The following is a 22052-nucleotide window of genomic DNA, read 5'->3' on the forward strand; positions in this document are numbered from 1 at the left end:
TGGACTCCTGCTCCCTGTGACAGCTTCTAACAGACTGAACTGTGGTTGGGTTGCATTTTTCAGGGATTTGGCATGGTGATGGGGCCAACTTGGACTTGGTGAACATGTTAAGGACACTACTCTTTTATGGATTCTTGCTGTATTGGCCAAGAGTTTGTTTAAAGGCTTTTAATCACTGTAAAAAAAAAATAGAAGACTGGATAAAGAAGATGGGGCACATATACACCAAGGTATACTATTCAGCTAGAAGAAATGATGACATCGGATCACTTACAGCAGAATGGTGGAATCTTGATAACATTGTGCGGAGTGAAATAAGCGAATCAGAAAAAAACAAGAACTGCAGGATTCCATACATTGGTGGGACATAAAAGCAAGACTAAGAGACATGGACAGGAGTGTGGTGGTTACGGGGGGTGGGGGGAAGGAAGGAGGAAGAGGGAGAGGGGGAGGGGGAGGGGTACAAAGAAAACTGGATAGAGGGTGACGGAGGACGATCTCTCTTTGGGTGATGGGTATGCAACAGAACTAAATGACAAGATAATCTGGAAATGTTTTCTTTGAATATATGTACCCTGATTTATTGATGTCACCCCATTATAATAAAAATTTATTTATAAAAAAAAGAGATAGTTTTTGCTAAAACAAGCCTAAAATATAAAAGATTGTAGAACAATTTAGCACACTTTCTATGTCAGTTTCCAGTTTTGTTCGAATGTCTAATAGAAACGACTATTAAAATTGAAAACAATCTTTGGTTTGCCTAAATGAAAATAAGAACCGACAATGCCTAGCTCTTGGAACAAATACAAGTTGTTTTATTTTTTAATTAAGTATGCTTGGCTTAAGTACATTCTCTTAAGGTGTAATGACTAAACCGTGGCCATTTCTTTTTGTTTATTCATTTAGAATGCAAATAAAAGCAGATAATCAATAGATCATAATCTAAAACTAGAGGATTTACAAGTTAATAAGCTTGAGTCAATAGATATTCCATAGCGAAGCCCTCAATGCTGAACCAGACATAATTTGCTTTGCACTAAGCTGGTTGACTTAATGCTTTAATTTAATTCTAATATTAACTGAAAAATCCAAAGAAAAAGGGAAAATTTAAATCCTATTAAACTGTTTTCAAAGCAACAACTCAATATCACACCACAACTGCTCAGCATGTCACCAAGGGCTGCTTAAACTGCCTGGGTTCTGACTGGTCTTGACCAGTTAACCCCTTTGAAGCCTGATACAAATGAATGGTGGAAGTTTCTCAGGGATCTGTCTTTGCAGTATCTTTCCTCTGACCCTCAAGTGTCACCATTTTTTAGTCTCATAATGACTGCTTTTCCTGACTTATTGGCAAATGATTGGAGTTGTGTTTATTTGAAAAGCAATTCTTGCCTGACCAGGCAGTGGCACAGTGGATAGAGTGTCAGACTGGGATGTGAAGGACCCAGGTTCAAGACCCCGAGGTCGCCAGCTTGAGCACAGGCTCATCTGGTTTGAGCAAAGCTCACCAGCTTGGACCCAAGGTCGTTGGCTTGAGCAAGGGGTTACTCCATCTGCTGAAGGTCCACGCTTAAGGCACATATGAAAAAGCAATCAATGAACAACTAAGGTGTCACAACAAAAAACTAATGATTGATGCTTCTCATCTCTCTCCGTTCCAGTCTGTCTGTCCCTCTCTCTGACTCTCTCTCTGTCTCTGAAAAAAAAAAAAAAAAGCAATTCTCCTTTTCCCCCTTAAGATTATCATTCAACCTGACTCCCCATAAAGTAGAAGAAGAAGCAGGCTTCAGTCAAACAGCACAAGAAGGCTTTCTGGAATCCCAGGTAGGAAGAAGTGAGAGGTTCCCTATTGCCAAAAAAAAATGGTGTTGGCCGGCTTCTACCTTTCAAAGTCCAGTGGTCCTCGCTGGGGCAAGGTGCAAGATCTGATATAACCCCAGGCATCCCTCCAAGATAGGAGCACAGAGTCTGCAGTCAGAACACTTCCATGCAGATCCTGGTTCTGCCCTTTATAATTATATAACCATGGGCAATTTGCTTCAACTCTCTTTACACCCGTTTTCTTATCTGAAAATTGGGGGTGATAACAGTGTTTATTTCATGAGGTTGTTTGAAGGATGAGTCAGTCTAACATTGGCACTTGGAATGCCAATGCATACTGTTATAACCTTCTGAGAAGCTCTTTAGGAAAAGAATGAAAAGAAAGCATCAAGAACATATGTGTAGAATAACTTTCAGGGCAGAATAGAGAATATTCTGTCTTGTTATAATAATGGCAAGGTTTCTAAGACTTGATCATTGGATATGATTTATTAAATGATCTTAGTAAATGCTTTCTATCAACTCAAGGATAATTTCTTCTTTTTTAACTTGTCTGAGATTGTATTATGACTGGGTGTTAGAATGGGTATTGGATTTTGTTATTTTCATTAAGATGATTTTAAGTAAATTAACTTTTCTGAGGATTAAATCCTACCTACTGATGATACCTCTTTTAAATATACTGGTGAATACTATTTGCTACTGAATTTTGCACCTACTCTCAAGTCATTTTGGTCTATAACATGCTTTTCCATTTTTTAGTTCTTGTTCAATTTTGATGTTATTCTAACATCATATATTGAGTTGGGTATCTAGCCCAGTTTATTTTCTCAAACACTTTGTATACAATACAAAGTGGGGCAAAAGTAGATTTACAGTTGTTCATATGGAAAATAATAATAAATACAAGAATAACCTGTGTTTTGCATACTCATAACTGTAAATCTACTTTTGCCCCACCCTGTATTAATGATCTGTCACTCATAGATTTAATTAAAAGCAATAACAAAAAACTTCTCTGGTGAAACTCCCTGGTTTGGGGCCTCTTTAGAGTATGGGGCTGACTCAGGGCTTTCTTTTATCTCAAAGCTGGTTGATCTATTATTGAGCTCAGTTAATTTTTTCTATTTTTTTAGAATCATCCATTTTACATTTTGATGTTTATTTTCATAAAATGGTTTGCATGTTTCTGTTTCCCAGGGTTACCTGCACTTGGTCCAGGGCCCTCTGCTGCTCCTACGCTCTTTTCCCAGACTCTCGCTGACTCCCTTCTCAGATATTTTTTTTAGACTCTCTCTTGTTAGACTCATTCTGCAATTTCCTCTTCATCCCACTCGTTTCTTTTTTAAATTCTGCTCGTATCCATTGACAACATAAATATTGTTTGAGCACTTGCTCTGTATGAGGCGCAGCTGGAGAAGCTTGAGACGGAGCAGAGAAGGAAACCCATATAGGTCCCCACCCCAGTGGAACTTACATTCCAGTAAAGAGAGATAGACAATAAATAATAATCTCAGTAATCAGGTAGACTATGTGATGTGCTGGACACGAGTGATGAGTACTTGGGAAATGAAGAAAATAGAGAGAGAGCAAAGTAAAGGAGTTTCAAAACTGGAGGAGGAAGAGGTGAGGGCAAGTTGCAGTATTAAACAGGAGACCCTCAGCGAGAAGGCGAGCTACCGTGACCTTGCACACTCGGGGGGAAAGTGAGTTGCTGGCAGAAGAAAGAGCCAGCCTAGGGCCCTCAGTGAACACGTATTTAATCAGGGATTGAACAAATACAAGACTATGGCTGGAATGAAGTTCTTTTAAATGTACTTAATGCACTTTTACTAGTATTGCCATGACAGAGATTGTTGGGGTAGAGTCAATAGTTCACAGAGAGTGCGCATGCTTCATTCCAATAGATCAAGATCACTGCTTTTTAATATTTAGTATAACTGGTCTGCCACTTTAACATTTAATTATCACAAATTAATTTTTTTCCTCTTCTCCTTTGAAAAAACGAGTCATTTTGAAACGATTCTTTTTTTTTTTTTACCCGATGTTTTCACGGCAGCTGAGGCATCATCGTTCATTGCGCAAGGACTCAAGACTGCGCTTTATAGCTAAATTGATACAGCCCATTTGTCTATAAAGGAAATGTCTGCAAATTGTCTTCATTTGGCATTGACCTGCCCACTATAAAATGAAGGACATACTCCAATGAGGGGGAAAAAACTTCCCTTTCCCCATCACTCTTCTTTTAGGAATACAGATATTTGTGGGAGGAAAGACACAAACATGAATATTCCAAACTGAACATCTAACATTTGCAGTTTACAACTGTTACAAGAAATGGCCTCTGACTAGCCAACTGTACTCATTCAAAGGCAGGATATACTCTTATGCTTTCTTGAAAACTTTTTAAGTCAGTCCTCTAACATTAGTTGGGACCCTGGCTGGGCATGCTTTCACACTTGAGCACCTCTGAACTATCCTCATGCTATTTTGCTATCAGTAGTATCCCTAACCGCTCCCAGCTTCCTGGGAGCTGAGTGACAGGTATGAGGGACCATAGCAAGGGTGCAGATGGCTCCACACAAAGATGCCACCATGACCAGGAGACAAACCAGCCCAGTTACATGGTATTCAGATAGTGGGTCAGAACAGAGAACAGTCCAGTTGGCTTCAATTCAGTTTGGTTGTTATAATCCCTACCTCGATTGGTATCAAAAGACAAACACTTGTGTCTAAAGAGTAATTATAAATTTTTAATTAGAGCAAACATTCAATGAAGATGTTTTAAATCTAAGAAAATACTCTCCTATTACCTTCTGTATATAGCTATCTATACTTATTGGCTGAATAATTATCAAACAAAAGAATGAATGAATGAATGAATGAATGAATGAATGAATGAATGAATGAATTCTTAGCAGATTGTTTGTTTTATCAGTCACTGACCATGACCTATACCACAATAGGGCAACATTTTAAAGTTCTTCCCATTATTCCTTCAAATTGCACCGTACACCTCTTTATACATAATTAGTTCTTAAAACTTTTGCCTAATGGTACTCACGGTGTTCTTTTAACAAATGTAGTCCAAAAACTTTAGGGCGAAAGTCACATCCCTGTCTGGTCTCTTTCCAGTCTTCATCCCCACCATTCCTCTGCACCCACAACACTTCGGCTCCATTCAGCTCCTCACTCTTTCCTCTACTCTTTATTCCGATCCCTAACTCTTACCCACTCAGACTCTGCATCTGCCTGACTTGTATCAGATGCCACCTCCCAGTGCCTTCCCACCCCCTCCCTGCCCAATCAAAAGTATCCCCGCAGCATTTCCTTTCCACTGAGTTCTTGTGCTTAGCACGCTCTAAATGTGTGTATCTGTCTTCATTGAATATAATTTAGGACTATAGACTAGAGGCTGCTCCTGCAAGGCAGGAGCCTATCATCCGTCTTGTATCTCCTACAGCAATGTTACAGGATGTTGTGCATGCCAGGTGCTCTAAACTGTCTAACACGATGGGATGGAGCTGTTGACCAACAACATTGCATGTTTCCAGTGACCATGCTGGCGCTGTCCTGCCCCTTGGCCAAGCCACCCAGAATACACACAGTTATCATGCACATAAGACAATAACCGTGAACATAAGGGGGTTTTTTTTCTACCATTCTTGTATTATGAGTTGATCTTTGATTCTGGAGCAACTCTGTGTGAGCTCGCGTGCGTGTGTGTGTGTGTGCACACACACGTGCACGTGCACGCATGCCATCAAAAAACATCATCTTTGTCCCACCAGCCAGGAGGGATATCAGGTAGAGATGACAAGGGTAAAGGAAAATCAGTGGACACATTTTGCAGACTTGGAAATCTCGTACTTAGATAACCATGGATTAATGTGCAAGGTTGATATTTGGCTGTGAGTAATAAAGAGATTGTTTCTATAACAAGACTGATTGGATTTTTCCAAAATAAAAAGGTTGGCCAACCTTTGGAGAACTCCAACATTAACTTTATAAATAGATAAAAAGCCCTCCAAAACCTATGTTTCAAATTACCTGGCTTTCAGGAATATTGCATTTCCATGGCAATATTTAATGTTGATTGTCAGCATTAAAATGTATCTAAGTCATCCAGTTGACTGGAAGTACTCTGCCCAAAGACATAATGTTTAGGTAATGGTAAATGAGACTTTTCCTACTTCTTATGTTTTATTTGTAATTTAAACCAGACACCTGCCTATAACCATTCTATTATTTTATAATGACAAGGTAAACTGTAACTTATCATAAAACCAAGAAGCAGCATCTGCTCCATTGAGGAAGACAAAAATTGATATATTTACATCCAGCTTTTCCAAAGCCCCCCTCTGTGCAGAAAATGCAGGCTCTCAGTGTGGCGTACTGTCTAGGTTTTGGTGTTCATGGTGACTGAGGAGTGAAAAGGATCTTGCCACCACATCAGAATTTTTAAGCCAAAAATCAATCATTTTAAAGTGATCAAGGGGAAAAAGCTTAAGAAAATCCACCAAATAGATGGTCAATGGGGTTGATGGCGACCAGGAAGATAAACCTTTTTCAAATGTGATAAGCACACATAATACGCTGTTGACGAGCACATCAGTGCCTGTGCACCAGTATTTGGGTTCAGGGTCTGAGAGAACAGGGTGGGAAGATTCCTAAGAAAGGTAAGCGGGCTCAGTGAAAGTGCTTCAGGAGGACCCAAGGGAAAGCTCTGGAAACTGCTAGATCATCAGATCAATAGACTCAAAGATGACTAAGTTAGGTTGCTTTGTGCCGTTTAAACATTTGTGCAGGGAGTCTCCCCACACAGCCTCTTATTGACAGCTGCAGATCAATGATAATTTTTGATCATTTTCAACCTACATAAACCTATTGACCCCAGGGCCACCTTTGGGGCACTTCAAGTCGTCAGAAATAATCAGAGGAGATGGTGTAAAATTGTCAGACGGCTGAAGACTCCAAGTAGTTTCGTGTGCCTCTAGGAGCAGAGTTGAGAGGTTAAAATGTAGATCAAATTGGCAGCAGAGCCTCAACCAGCCGTGTGGTCCAGAGTCTCTTCTGTGTGTCTCATGAAAGGATGCACTGATTTGTAGCCAGACCCCGACCTTAATGCGTATAAGCTAGAAAAAGGGGGAGCTAAGTCCCATTGGAAATATTAGCTTGCCGATTATTTCTCTTTCCCTTTGTTGAGTCATTCTTTTCATTTGCTGCCTAACAAAGGTAGTTAATATACTTCTAGAATAAAAAATAGGAATCTTATGTGGATGTGGATATGAGAGGAAAAAGGTCCCTGACCCCCATAGGTCAGGGCTGTGTGTATGTGAGAGAGAGAGAGAGAGAGAGAGATGAGGGGACAGGAGGGAAGGGGAGGAGAGAGAGCTACCAAAAGTCAGTAGGATGTAAGAGGGAGGGGAAAAGAGCAAGCAAAATAATGACAAAGACTAGAAAGAAGTAAACATATTGAATTAAGACAATCTCCATGGGGGAAGAAAGAAAATGATTTGACTTCAGGTGATGAGCACACAACGCAGTTCAAACGCTATTGAGATGTTCACCTAAAACTTAGGTACTCTTATTGATCAATATCATCCCATTAAATTTAATTTCTAAATAAAAATAATTTTTAAAAGGGGGAGAACAGAAGAGAGAAAGGAAGTACAATGATTTTTTTAGTGATGACTTTTACAAGTCAGTGGGACAGAATGCTGCATTTTCAGAGGAGTTAAATCTAAAACAGTAAAAGATTGACAGCCCCAAGCAAATACTGTGACTAAGGAAAAATCTCACATACCTGAATAAACAAGACATCACCCACTCCACAGAGTGAACGGAGCCCACATTCTACAGCTGGGTTCACAAGTAGTGAACTTTGATGTTGGAAATCTATTCAGGAGAGGATAAATTATTTCTCAAAACATCAAAGAATAAATTGGTAATGGTTATTTTGCCGTTTTAAAATTGTCTTTATTTTATTTTCACTTGGCCTTTACTAAACATTAACAAAAAGCAAGGCTATTCATAAGGGTTATTTAAGGGAGTGTGTGTGTGTGTGTGTGTGTGTGTGTGTGTAGCTCTTCCAAAATAACAAATTAACCTAATGTGAGAACTTGTTCTTAGTATAAATTTATGATATAAAAACCCTTCTTTACATTTCTAATATGTGATTGTTCCTATTTTTTTTAAAAGAAGTAGACCAAATGAAGCAAAAACAGCTGTTGTAATCACCTTTTGTAGGAGCAGACCTCTAAACATTTCTTTGCTAGGCAGGCATGAACTTCAACTTGAGATCTGCCAGTCTTATTTCTACCTTAAGATGATGAAGGTCTCAAGGCCAGGGCATTTTGAATACTTCTGCTTTCAAGGATCTGAGCTATAAATGCGCATTAGAAGAATCTATAATGAAATCAGTTGTGTTATTCTTGCAACGGTTGCCTGGAGTGTGTTGGATATCTGAATGCCGGTTGTTCATCATTAAGGGCTCACGCCCCCAGAAGTGTTTGATAATATTGCCATCTAGGGGCTGGACCGAATCCTCGGCGCTGAAATAAACTGTCACTGAGCAGGTGCTGCTATTGACAATATACATATGTTTTTGCTTTATAACCCACATGCTTTTCATGTTTCTTATGACAAAAGCTATCTCTAAAATGTCCCCCAACAGTCTACCTGTTTCATAGGTAATCTGTTAGAGGTGATTACTGTTTGCTTTGGAGCTTATGTTCCTGTTGGCATCTACTACTGAGTATTCTGAAGAAAGAAGTTTTTCCTTTTTTGCATTATTAATCTTGCCCATGTTTGCCCTATTTCCAGAGAAAAGGAATCATTTATCAGAAAAGAGTGTTTGTAATCGGGACTTGTAGCATCTTCAGATTTAATATGCATTATGGTCATTCGGGTTCTGTGCTGTATTTATCTAAAAGACCAATCCAATGTTGTGGAGAAATAAGTTTTAAATATTTATGACTGAACTTTTAATATTTTAAAAAAGAGAAATTAGTATTTCTGTAAAATTTGTTTCTGAGTCTGGTCGCTTAGCAAATGTTTAAATATTAAAAGATTTCAGGAGGTTAGCATGTACTATCGTTATGGCACTTATTGAAACAGGAAAATTGACTTTACTAGACTTTGGTAACTGGAGGAAATTATATTCTCTGCTTGTGTTTAATGAACAATGAGAAATATTAACACAGTGGAAACTTGTAACCAAGAATATGAGGAAACAGTGTCAGAAATTATTTCCACAGTATGTTTTATGGTGTTGTCTTCCATTTTTTTGTTTGTTTTATTTTTTTGGTTGTTTTGTTGTATTTTTTTTTTAGGGAGAAAATGATTCAGTTTGATTTTGCCACCTTGTTTTAGATTTTATTCAAAATGATAATTTGAATGCCTCCACATTAAGGAGAATTTTCAGACACATAATTTTGTCTGGTGCTTTTGGGTACCTACTCTCAGAAATAACTTTCTCTTCTTCACCTCACATCCCTTCTTCTGTGCCCACCAAGGAAAGAGGACAGTGGTCACATTTAAGCATCTAATAAACCAAGATGACCTGTATACCATTAGAGTAGAAACAGCCTGTTATAACAGTCAGAACTTCCTCTGGATTATTCACATCCAATGGGAATGGGCCACAACAGAAGTACCTATTTGTGTGTGCGCTTATGTATGCATGTACCTGTGCACACATTACTGGTCCACTTGCAGACATAATTCCTACCTGCAAACATACATACCTATTCAGTCCCTATTTAGAGTGTCCTAGGCTCTTTGAAAGCATTAGGATTCTCAGCTCCAGTTAAGTTACATAAAATATATTAATTCTCCCGTGTTTCTTTTTTCTTTTAAGTCAATAACGACCAAATTCTCAAAGACTAACTCACAGTTACTCTTGGTACATTTTATAGTTTCAAGTATGGCATTGTAAACAAATACAATATTTCCACATTTGGATTAATAGCAGACTTCTCTATAGGTGTCTGCCTTTAATAGTCCAGTGGGCTTCTTGTTACTATTCTCTTGCATTTGTAGGATATGAATACCCACTGGAAGATGGAGAGAGGGAGATAGGAAGGTGGGGAGTGTCTCACGTGGAAACAAACAGTGTGAGGAACTGAGGACAGAGAAGGGGGGTTGTTCAGCCGGTTCCACTGTGAGCAGGGTGATCTCTGAGGGGTCAGAGAAAGTGTTATATTTCACATCCTTTAGGCTGCAGGCTGAGAAAAGCCAGGGGCCCTATCTGATCCACACTTTGTACGTGTCTAAAATCACACAACATTACATAATATATCCAGGGTGTCAAGAACAAGAAAAAAGAAAACATTGTTTTCTTAATAATTCAAAACCCTGCTGCTGTTATGTTGTGTCTTAGAGAATGGACTGTCCAGCTATTGTTAGCTGTTTTCTAAAACAAACAAACAGACAAACCTGCTTATTTCTTACAGGGAACAAGCCATCAGGCCCAGCTGTTCGGGTTAGAACCGTTCACGATGTATCTTATCGGCATTGTGGCCACAAACCAAGCAGGAGAAGTTTCAAGCCCCTGGACTCCAGTCCGGACTCTAGAATCTTCCCCCAGTGGACCGAGCACCTTGACGGTAGAACAGAGAGAGAATGGCAGGGCCCTGCTCCTGCGGTGGGCAGAGCCTGAGCGGACCAACGGTGTGATTAGGGTGAGTCCCCCTGTACACGGAACCGTGTCTGGTGTTCTTCGGATAACTAGGGGAGCCCTGCCATGCTGTCGGGTCCGTGTGGGACAGCTCCCTGCACCATCTGTTTAATTCTCCTCGATAGCTTCTCTAGCACTCAGTCACAGACCAGAGACGAGCGTGTTAGGCCTCCTGTGGTCCCAGTGCTGGGCAGAGCTCCCCACAGGTCCTCTCATTTCATCTCCACCTCTCCCCTGCTAGGTAGGCACCGCCAAACCTCAGAGGGTACAGAAAAGCTGAGGAACTGCCCAAGCCCTCATTGCAAATGATTGCATGGGGATTTGAAGCCAGGCTATCACACTAGAACTGAACTCTAAGTGAGTGTTCTCAACTGCCTCCTGAATTAGCCCCCTTCGTTATTTGCTTAAGCCTGAAACAGAGCTTGCTAAGCCAAAGACAGGAAGTCCCACACATCTGCTGCCCCCTGGTCGCCATATGTAGCCATGAGGAGTGGGCTTGTTTCCATCACTGGCCCACATCTGGATACTCGAAACCATCACCCACGTGAATACCACACCTTGTCTCCCTGTCTGATGTTCCTCCCCAGGGGGTGGCGACTCTCCTATTTGTCTGTTCCTGCCTCTGCCTCTTGTCTGCTCTGGCCAGAACCACCTCTCAGACCCCTCTCAGACCTTCATCTCTGCCTTCTGGAGCTCAGGCCGTTGAGTCCCCAGCCTGTGCCTGCTGTAACCACTCTGTCCTTCCTTCGCCACTATTAATACCAGTTAAGACTGAGCTCAGACTTTGGATAAAGCTTCTCTGGAAACCCTGTGAGTGGGGTGACACCAGGAAATCACCTGGAGATTTGCAAATGTCCCCAGAGCTCCCGGCTTAGGGCCACCCTCATGGAGGGGCCCCACCGCTTGGCACAGAGGCTGCTTTCCGGCCACGCCCAGGCCTGTAGCCAGCCCCTCCATGCTGCCTGCCAGCATGTGGCAGGGCCAGGCTTGCCCAGTTCTGGGGCGGGACACTGGGGCCTTAGGATCCGCGACCTGAAAACCCAAGCCCCAGCCCCAAGGGCCCCGTCAGAGAGAGGAGTCTCTTCCCTCCCTCACACCCATCACCAAAGCATCACTCCTGCAACTGCGTGCTTCCTTCCTATCTCTGGTCTGCCTCTTCCTGCCATGGTAGATGACAGGAATGTCTCTTTACCTTAATGCACCTCTCACCAAATATTTTTGGAGTTTTTATTAAGTGCCAGGTGTTTATTCAGGAGTGAATAAGACAGGCAGGGCCCTGCTCCTATAGACAGTATGTGTATATGCATGCGTGTGTGTGTGTGTGTGTGTGTGTACACATGTGCATACATGTGAGTGTACAGAGAGAAAGACAGTGGACAAATAAACAAAAGAATCGCAGCGTGGGGAATGCTGCACAGGAAATTAAACAGAATGAGGTAATTATGTCAGCACAGGCTATTTTAGAATGAGTGATCGCTTGAATTGAGTTGACTTCTGAGCTGAGCCCTGAATGACAGGACAGAGTCAGTCATGTGGAGATAGGAGGGCAAAATGTTCCCAACAAAGTGAACAGCTACCACACGGCCTGGAGCCAGGAATGAACTTGGTGCATTTAACTAAAGGGGGGCAGTGCGGTGGGTGGGGGGATAGGGAGAGCGGACACTGGCGGCCAGAGGACCAGGCTGGCCAGGGCAGGCAGTAGACTGTGCCCAACCTCGAGGGCTGCGATAAGGAGTTTGGAATTGATTCTCTGGGCAATGAAAAATGACTGGAGGGTGGAGGCAAAGGCACAGCACAGGCAAGTATGCGGTTTTCAGAATGGCCCTGGCTGCGAGGTAGAAAGTGGGCGCTAAGAAGACTGGCGGAGTGTGGGAGCGGCTCAGGGATTCAGGGCAGAGCTGAAGTTGGCTGGCACCAGAGTGGGAGTAGTGAAGGCTGAGAAATCTGGGGGATTGGAGCTCTAGTTACTCAGAAGGCAGAGGTGAGAAGATACGTCATTGAACAGGGTGTGAAACAGGGAGGAAACGGGGACTTCAGATGTCTTCTGGACTTTGGTCTTGAGCGAGCAAAGAGGCTGTTGGAGGCACAAGTCTAGGACTCTCTTGAGCATTCTTTGCTAAGATAGATATACCGGCAATTTATCAGCAGGAGGGTTGTATTCAAAGCCACGAGCCTGGCGGAGCTCGGCTATGGAGAGACTAACCAGAGACTACGAGAGCTTGCGGTCTAGCCCTGGGGGTCCACACACCTGGAGGTCAGGAGGAGGGGGCGGAGCCAGCAAAGGAGAGTGAGAAGAACCAAGTGAGGTAGCAGGGAAAGGGGACAAATGAGTGGGCTGTCCTGAAAGGGAAGAGGAAATATGACAGAGGCTGTTGAGAGACCCAGTAGAATGAGGGCACGAAGACATAAGCTTGAATTTGGAAAGGAGAGGTTCATTGTAACTTGACAAAAAGATCAAGTGATGGAATGGGATACCTGGGAGGGTTGGTTGGGGTGGGAATGGTAAGGCAGGGAATGTGGACAGAGGCTCTGCAGCGAATTCCAGATGAAAAGAAGAGATCTGCCCGGTGAACACAGGAGGGGAGAGGGCGGGGCAGGGAGACACAGCGGCTTTCACATTGATTACAGAACCTAACTTCTTCAGAAAATACCCCGTTCCCCTTTCCTCAGGTGTGTAGTCTTGCCCTGGGACCCCAACAAGACAATCACCCCAAAATACAATAGTCCAACATAGATAGATTTCCAGAAGTCTAAGCCATTTCCTCTTAAATAATATTAAAGGGTGTCAATATTCCAGTTTAAGTTAAGCCTCCCTGGGAACCAGCTGTGGGAACGTTTCAAACTAGGTCTTCCTCCCAAGAGACACTGACACGTGTCCCATCCCCTCTGGAGAGATGCCATGATGGGGAGTTACTACCGCCTATAGGGACGAATCATACTTACGTAATATCCACCCCTAAAAAAAATAAGCGGAGAAAAACATTTTCCTCTTTCTATGGAATTGAGGTTATATTCCCCAAATTATATACTGCTCACAAAAATTAGGGGCTATTCCAAAATGAATATGAAGTGGTTAAAAAAAAAGAAGCATTTGATTTTTTTTTATTAAACAAGAACAGAAAAGCAAATAAGTCAAAAAAAGTTGTTCAATTATGCAAATGAGATGCAAAACCAACTTGGATTTCATTGGTGAAAATGCACCATACAAAAGGCTGAAAGTACTAGGGTATCTGCAAGTTCCCCCTAATTTGTGTGAACTGTATATGGGATTCTTTCCAGGTCAGGGTCATTGGGATGAGAAGTGGCCGCGGGGACAGGCACACAGGGACAGGAAAGCAAACCCAGGCCTCACGCTTCGTCCATCTCCCCTCCCATCTCCTCTCCCATCTCCCCTCCTGTCTGTCTCCTCTCCCGTCTCCCCTGACTGCAGACCTACCACATATTCAGTGAGGGCATCCTGGAGTACGCGGGCCTGAGCCGCCAGTTCCTCTTCCGCCGCCTGGAGCCGTCCACCGTGTACACGCTGATCCTGGAGGCCTGCACACGGGCGGGCTGTGCCCACGCGGCACCCCAGCTGGTGCGGACGGACGAGGCCCCGCCCCACGCCCAGCCGCCCCCCACCGTACAGTCCGTGGGCTCCACCAGCGTGGAGCTGGCCTGGCCTGAGCCCACGCGCCCCAACGGGAAGATCCTTCGCTATGAAGTGATTCGCAGATGCTCAACGGAGGACACTGCAGGGAATCGGACAGACCCGGCTGGCGAGAAAACGGTCTTCACGGAACACAGGACAGAAAGGCACGCGTTTCTGTATAACGACACTGGCTTGCGGCCGTGGATGCCATGTGAGTATCAGGTTCGCGCGTGGAATTCAGCAGGCCGTGCATGTAGCTCCTGGACTGCAGTCAGGACGCTGCCGGCGCCCCCGGAAGGTCTCTCTGCGCCTGCCATCACCTGTGTCTCTAGGAACCCCCCAAAGCTGCTGGTGTCCTGGGCCCCCCCGGAGCAGTCAAATGGTGTCATCCAGTCCTATCGGCTCCACAGGAATGGGGCGCCCCATCCTCTCAGCTTTGACGCCCGCACCTTCAGCTACACGGACGAAGAGCTGCTCCCTTTCTCCACGTACAGTTACGCGGTCGCAGCCTGCACGGCGGGGGGCTGCCGCACCAGCCTGCCCACCAACAGCGTGACGCCCGAGGCCGCACCCGCGGGGGTCAGCCCCCCGGCTCTCCAAGCCATCAGTGCCACCCAGATAAACGCTTCTTGGTCACCACCATCAGTTCCAAACGGAGAGATCACTAAGTACTCCCTGAGCTGTGACGGTCAGGAGTACCCTGCCGGGCAGAGCCTGGCCCTGCTGCTGGCCCACCTGCAGCCGTACACGCAGTACAACGTCTCCCTGGTGGCCTGTACCCAAGGAGGCTGCACAGCCAGCGAGGCACAACCCACCTGGACCCTGGAGGCCCCGCCACAGAACATGGACCCTCCACAATTGCAGGTCACGGGCTCAGGGTCGATAGAAGTCACCTGGAAGCCTCCCAGAAACCCAAACGGCCAGATGAGAAGTTACGAACTCAGGAGGGACGGGGCCATCATCTACACCGGACTAGAAACGCGCTACCACGACTTCACCCTCACCCCAGGGGTGGAGTACGGCTACACAGTGACTGCCAACAACAGCCAAGGCGGTGTCTCCAGCCCACTCGTCAGAGACCGAACCAGCCCCTCCGCGCCTTCAGGGATGGAACCTCCGAAGTTACAGGCCTGTGGTCCCCAGGAGGTCCTAGTGAACTGGGACCCCCCAGTGAGGACCAACGGCCACATAGTCAACTACATCCTCTTCATCCGCGAGCTGCTTGGAAGAGAAACAGAAATCGTGCAAGTGAACACAAGCCATGGTTCGTTTGGTACGCGGGCATTCCTGGTTAGCCAGCTGCAGCCATTTCACAGGTGGGTTAGCTCCCTCTGGGTCTGTCAAGGGCAAGCCACTGTCCTCTCTGTGGTGTGGGCCCTGGGACCAGTCAAGGTAAGACTCTTAGGATGTGTGGCATCCCCAAGCCCCCTCTGTTGAACCATCCACAGAGGATGGACCCCATCCTCACCCAGTGACAGCGTGCTGTCATAACCTCTGGAGAGGAGGATTTGTGCAGGTGACATTTTGAGAGTTAGTTTCTTTCAGAAATGTTTGCAGTTCACAATCCCTGGAAGAAATAGCACAGAGATAGGGTCAATTCCTAAATCTACTTCCTCCTGGAAATAAGACCAGCCCCTGGGCAGTTCTGAGAGCCCAAGTGGGTCATCTGCTGCACGCTGGGGGGAAAGAATAAGGTGTTATTACAAACAAGGGGAAAAGTGCCTGTGAGTGATAGGTGTTACCAGCCTGAGTGGGACCGATCCAAAATCAATTCTGTGGGAGCCCTTGTTCTGAAATCTGGCTCTTCTTCCAGAGATAAGGGCATCAAAAATGGATGGGGCATGGGAACAGAGGAAAAAAAAGTGCTCATTTGCAGCCAGAAGCCCCATTTGTTGAAAGGGGACCATTCCCACTATGTAAATAGACCTTCCCAAGTGGTGGGAGACCAGCTATGAGACCTAACGTAATTGATTGGTTGAGTTTAACGGGATGGCGATAAGGTGTCTCTGTGATGTATAATCTAGCATGTGGCTGAGTTAACTTTGGCCCCGGAAGGTCTGTGTGTGGTTTAGGGAGCCTGTTGTGAACTGTCAGGTTTCAGAGAGGGGATTTATTACCGGGGAGGCTTTAACTACGTGGTGTTTCCTCATGACCTGGAGGTACTCCTGGGGAATCATTCAGCTCTGGCTGTAGGGTCAGGGAAAGCCCAGGGCTGCGGGGGTTCCGGGAGGACCCCAGAGTCCGGGAGAGCCCATGGCTGCTGGGAACTGGGTCACATGCCCTGAGACCTGCCTTCATCACTGTGTCCAGTAACCCTGTAGACAGGAAGCATTTGCATACCCGAAAGAATCCTGAAAATTTATTCATTCCATATATTCTTGTTTAGGGAAGAATTATATCCACCCTTCCCAAGAGAGATGAGAATCTTTGTTTTGGAAAGCTGGGAAGGTTTACAACGTTATAAAATATCTGTGGAACTATGACTTTGTTCCTTTTTGAAAGGGTTAGCTATTGATCAGAATAAATATAAATTTACTTGTCTTTTTATCTGAAAACTCTTGGTAATGTAAAGGTTCTGCCAATGAAAATCCAGTTGGCTAATAGTGAGTAACGTCTGCCTTGTGTCCTGAAGGTACGAGGTGCGAATTCAAGCGTGCACCATGTTGGGCTGCGCTTCAAGCGACTGGACGTCCATACAGACGCCAGAGATGGCCCCGGCCAGGCAGCCTCCTCCGCACCTGGAGGCACAGATGGCCCCAGGGGGGTTCCAGCCCATGGTGTCCCTTTGGTGGACAGGACCGCTTCAGCCAAACGGCCAGGTTTTATACTACGAGTTGTACAGGAGACAAGTTGCAGCTCAGCCTGGACAGCCCAGCGCTGTTCTAACCTATAACGGGAGTGCGGACTCTTTTGTGGACTCCGAGCTGCTGCCTTTCACAGAGTATGAGTACCAGGTAAGAGGCACGGGTCCCCACTGTGCTCACGCGGAGGTTGTGCACGCCCGTTGGCGGCTGCGCAGACAAAAGGGCTTGCAATTTGAAAAGCCACTTACAGAAACATGGGGCTTAAGGAAGCTAATAATATTCTTTCATAATTCTCGAGCAGTAAATGAGGGAGGAAAAGACTATATTCATTTGCTGCCTTCATTTTCTTGGTCCCTGGTCCATGACCTGTTATTTCCCACGTAGGTTTTAGGCAGAGTTGTTGGTGTGTCCTGTTGATGAAGCAGTTTGTATCATAGAGCTTTCCCTCTGTCAGTGTTCCCTGGGCAGGAAATGCTCCTTGTTAAAAGATCCCTTTGGCAACAATGCAGTCATTGTACCAAGACGAAATAGAACCTAATGGCAGTCACCTCCAGCCCCTGTACCTGAGAAAGACAGGAGATGTTGAGAAAAGTCTAGAGGGAGATGACTAAGCTGGGCATGGGGGTGGAGTAAGTTTAGCATAAGTTTATATAGAAAATAGGACTCTGCATATCCCTAAAAAGCCAAGAATTTAAAAAAAACATTCTGAACATCTTCTGAGTTCTAGAAAGCACAAGTGTTAGGTTGGTTTTGTGTTCCCATCAGCCTGCCCCTGTGTTCTTGTGATCCTGTGGGGCAGGGACGCCCCAGCCCTTGCTCAGGCTTGGCAGGCATGTCAGTCAATGTCAGGCTGTCCCCCGGCCGAGGGTTGTGCAGGTGAGCCACACTCAGCCCCTCAGACTCGCCTGGGGCCCCATCTTCATCAGGGTGACTCAGAGTTTTAGAAGGTGGGGGTGGCAGGTCCTGATGCAGTATTCTCGATCTCAGTCCTGTCCCTGCTGGCTCTGCACTGTCCCATCGTCCCTGACACACCACACAGTGTCCCTTCTGCTTACGCCACAGTCATGGCTCCTGCTAGCAGTCTAAGCAGGGGGCGGCTAGCCGATGCAGGCGGAGTGCCTGGCGCAGTGCACAGCATAGTTTCCTAACAGAAGAAACCAAGCTCTGAGAAGCGTGCCCTAGCCAGGAATACCAAAGCCGCTGGGTCCCCAGGAACACAGCAGGCACGCCCTGAGGGCAGTGGTTAGAGGTAACATCTTAAGTGTGCAAAGAGCACCTTTCAGGCTAACAACTTATAGGACAAATTACCCAGACACGTTAGTAAGAGTTGCAAATACAGATTCCCAGAAGGCATGGAGAAATGCATCAAGATAAATTCCTAGTCCCTTGTTTAAAATTCCAAATCTAAAGACGTCTTAAAAACAAAAGTATTATTCTTTTCTGGGTCTGACCAGACTCATGTGATAAACAAAACCCAATCTAAATAAAGTTGAAACTCTGTATAACATTTTATTTATCCATGTAATGTGAATATTTATATATTTTGCTACAAACAAAACAAAAAAACCCTTATTTTATTACAAGTTAACTCTGGGGATATTACCAAATATACAGTATGTATGTTTTATTCCCTTTCCAAAATCTAAAGAAATACAAGTATTGAAAAACAACACATCAGGCCCCAAGGGTTTAGGGTCAGGGTCATGGTTTATGTCACAAAGGAACGAGACACCTGTCAGGGCCACCGTTGGAAACAGGACACTGTTAGAAACAGCCAGCACCTATGTGGCTGTCCTTTTGTTGTTTTCTCTTTATCTTTGCTGAAATGTGTCAAGTGATCAGAGGACCTCAGTATTCTCAGTTACCGAGCCTCCCCCGTGAGTAAGAGTGCCCCTCTGTGAGAGAGCTGATGGGAGGTCAGCATGAAGTCCTTGAATTCTAATTAGACAAACCTGATGACCCAGAGAGACTGAGGGCAAACGAGAGATGAGAGCCATTTCCGCATCCTGCTGCCCCACGGGATTATATGGTTGGCCACGTGATCTACAGCGGGCTCATCTCGGTTTCCCAGGGAATGGTCCACTCCGGGCGAGTGTAGAGCTCTAGTTGGTTTTCCCAGCAGGAGGATTTGAGGTACCCCACTTCCAAGGGGGGGCATGTGCAGGATCTCAGGATACACTATCTCTTTGGTAACTGTTACTGTTGGGCTTTTCCTCCATATTCATTCCACGCAAATGGAAGTATTTAATTTGGTTCTCAAATGAAACTGATCTCAAATTTGCATTTACTATCTATTCCCATGTTGTTACAACCTTAGGAGGGTAGCAAAAAACAAACAAACAAAATGTCCCTAGTCTATCAGTCCCCAAACCCAACTTTTACAGGAATTAGTTTGAAAAGTATAGATTAAATGCTGAAGTCATTGAACTAAAATATTGGTTCTATGTAGCCTTGTGTACATGCTGAGTCTATCTGGACCCTGAGTAGCCTCACGGAAGTCAGTTAGGAAGTAACGCACCATAAAAGGATGGCTTTCCCTCCTACGGAAGAACGTGTCGTCTGGGAGATGAACTGGTATTGCTCACAAATCCATCGGAGTATTCTGTCATCTGCAGGTTGCCTATCAGAAAATACCTTCATTGTCCTCGATACATTGGTTCTCCCAGCACCTGTCAGTGATTTGACTCTTCTCCAGAGGGTTGCATTTTTGAGGTTATCCTTACATTTGTGGAGCATAAAAACAAAGAACTTAGACTCTGTCCAGAGTTGAGGGCCCATTAACCAGAAGGACGGTGGTAACCATGGTTGGGTAGGTGGCCCTCTGCATGGTGCCTTCAGAGTATCACATGTTGCTCCCCGACACACTCCTACCTGGCCCTGTTAAAGAATACCTACAGATCCAGCATGACTTTTTTTTCACAGGAAATACTCATTTCTACCTTCAACCCTTTTAGAATCAGGATGTACTAATCATAAATACAGTATAAACCTCCAGATTCAATGTGGGGAAGTTCTTCATGGCTCAGAAAGCTAATGAAGCCAATAGTCAGTCTGTCCACGGGTTTCCAGGAGGGACCTGGGTGTGAGTTCAGTCCCTAGACACTCCAGTTTTGACCTGCGGGGGGCGAGCTGAGGCCAAGGGGCTGCTCTGGGTAGCTGTGCCTCCTATCCATGCTCTCGCTTAAGGAGGTGACTCACCGCGGGTTTCTGGGGACCTGTCATGGCTCTCCCTCCCACTGAATCATGCTGTCAGTGGCTTAATTGGTTTTCCTGAAACTCACCTACTCTGACAGACTTGGGTGAGAAGTGCCCACACACACGCAGGGTCTCTGGAGGCTCTGGGCACCTCGTGACTGGAGGAATGACAGGCGTGGCGGGTCAGCCTGGGAGGAGACCCGATGATTCCCTGGAGGGTGGGTCTGATCTGCTGGCTGGCACTGTGGGGTCCCCCTGGACAGCTGCCCTCCAGCTGACCCACACTGTCCCCAACAGTTTCGGCCAGACTGTTTGCAGAGGAGGTTGGAAGGGATGTTGCAGGAGACAAGGGGACCCTGTCTGAGGACCGCAGGTGGCCTCTGCACCAACCCCTTAAAAGCTCCCAAAGTACAGGTGACAAGCTAGAAGGGAGAAGGAGGAGGGATGGCAGGTGACCATCCTTCTGCCACTATTTCTGGACCCTTGACCATAATCAAGGCATAATGACCTCGTTCAATCTTCCCTCCTCTGTAAACAGAAGCTCCCTCCAGTCCTAAATTCTGGGGCCCCAAGGAGGGATAAACAATAACCATTCACTTTTCAAACTTCTGATCAAACTTTAGCATCCCTTGATTGGCCTTTGTGATCTGTAATTTGTAAAAACTGGACAGGATCAATTCTGGCCCTGAGCAGCGTGATGTTTCTGGTAGGATAGTGTTAAGTCATGTGGAAGGAAGTGAATGTGTGAGGGCAGCTCCAGACGGAAAATACAGTGTGTCCGTAAAGTCATGGTGCACTTTTGACCAGTCATAGGAAAGCAACAAAAGACGCTAGAAATGTGAAATCACCAAATAAAAGGAAAACTCTCCCAGTTTCATACCTATTCAGTGCAGTTCGATGTGGGCTCATGCACAGATTTTTTAGGGCTCCTTAGGTAGCTATCCCATATAGCCTCTACAGACTCGTCACTGACTGATGGCCTACCAGAACGGGGTTTCTCCACCAAACTGCCGGTTTCTTTCAACTGCTTATCTCACCGAGTAATGTTATTCCTATGTGATGGCGCTTTGTTATAAACGCGCCGATATTCACGCTGCACTTCGGTCACGGATTCGAATTTAGCGAGCCACAGAACACACTGAACTTTCCTCTGTACTGTCCACATCTTGCCTGGCATGGCCGTGGGCTGCTCTGCTGTATACACGGTGTTACGTCATCATCTGCGCATGCGCACATGCTGCCACATCATCCTACAGAAACTGGGAGGGTTTCCCTTTTATTTGGTGCAGATTTCACATTTCTATCATCTTTTGTTGCTTTCCTGTGACCAGTCAAAAGTGCACCATGACTTTACGGACACACTGTAGTTAGGGGCTATCCACCACCAAGTGGACACTTGGAAATAGCATTAATGGCATTTGTTATCAAAACCTAACTTATTTATTCACTAATAATACATTTATTGAATACATCATAGATATATCATAAACTATAAATGCAAATAAAGAATAAGTCTAGCCTGACCAGGCGGTGGTGCAGGGGATAGAGCGTCAGACTTGGACATGGAGGACTCAGGTTTGAAACCCTGAGGTCTCCAGCTTGAGCATGGGCTCACCAGCTTGAACACAGGGTCGCTGGCTTGAGCCCAAGGTCACTGGCTTGAGCAAGGGGTCACTCGCTCTGCTGTAGCCCCCCCAGTCAAGGCACATATGAGAAAGTAATCAATGAACAACTAAGGTTCCACAACGAAGAATTGATGCTTCTCATCTCTGTCCCTTCCTATCTGTCCCTATCTCTGTCTCTGTCACAAAAAAAGAAAGAAAGAAAAAAGAGAAAGTCTAATGTACTACATTAGTTATGTATGTATAAGAATCCCATTTAGGTCCCTGACACAACCGAAACCATCAGCAGGGTATCA

The 22052-nt window shown here is 45.2% G+C and overlaps 1 protein-coding gene across 1 annotated transcript in view; it reads left to right on the top strand.

The window, feature by feature from the left end:
- The window catches only part of USH2A (usherin), a 545087-nt gene that overhangs the window by 493126 nt on the left and 29909 nt on the right, over window positions 1–22052 (top strand). The window contains exons 62-64 of the mRNA XM_066238179.1: window positions 10281–10508; window positions 13935–15451; window positions 16768–17089. Of these exons, the coding sequence (XP_066094276.1) occupies window positions 10281–10508; window positions 13935–15451; window positions 16768–17089 (2067 nt within the window). The remainder of the gene's footprint in view (window positions 1–10280; window positions 10509–13934; window positions 15452–16767; window positions 17090–22052) is intronic.

Source organism: Saccopteryx bilineata, chromosome 1 (genome assembly GCF_036850765.1).
Source record: "Saccopteryx bilineata isolate mSacBil1 chromosome 1, mSacBil1_pri_phased_curated, whole genome shotgun sequence".
In the NCBI taxonomy this organism is placed as follows: Eukaryota; Metazoa; Chordata; class Mammalia; order Chiroptera; family Emballonuridae; genus Saccopteryx; species Saccopteryx bilineata.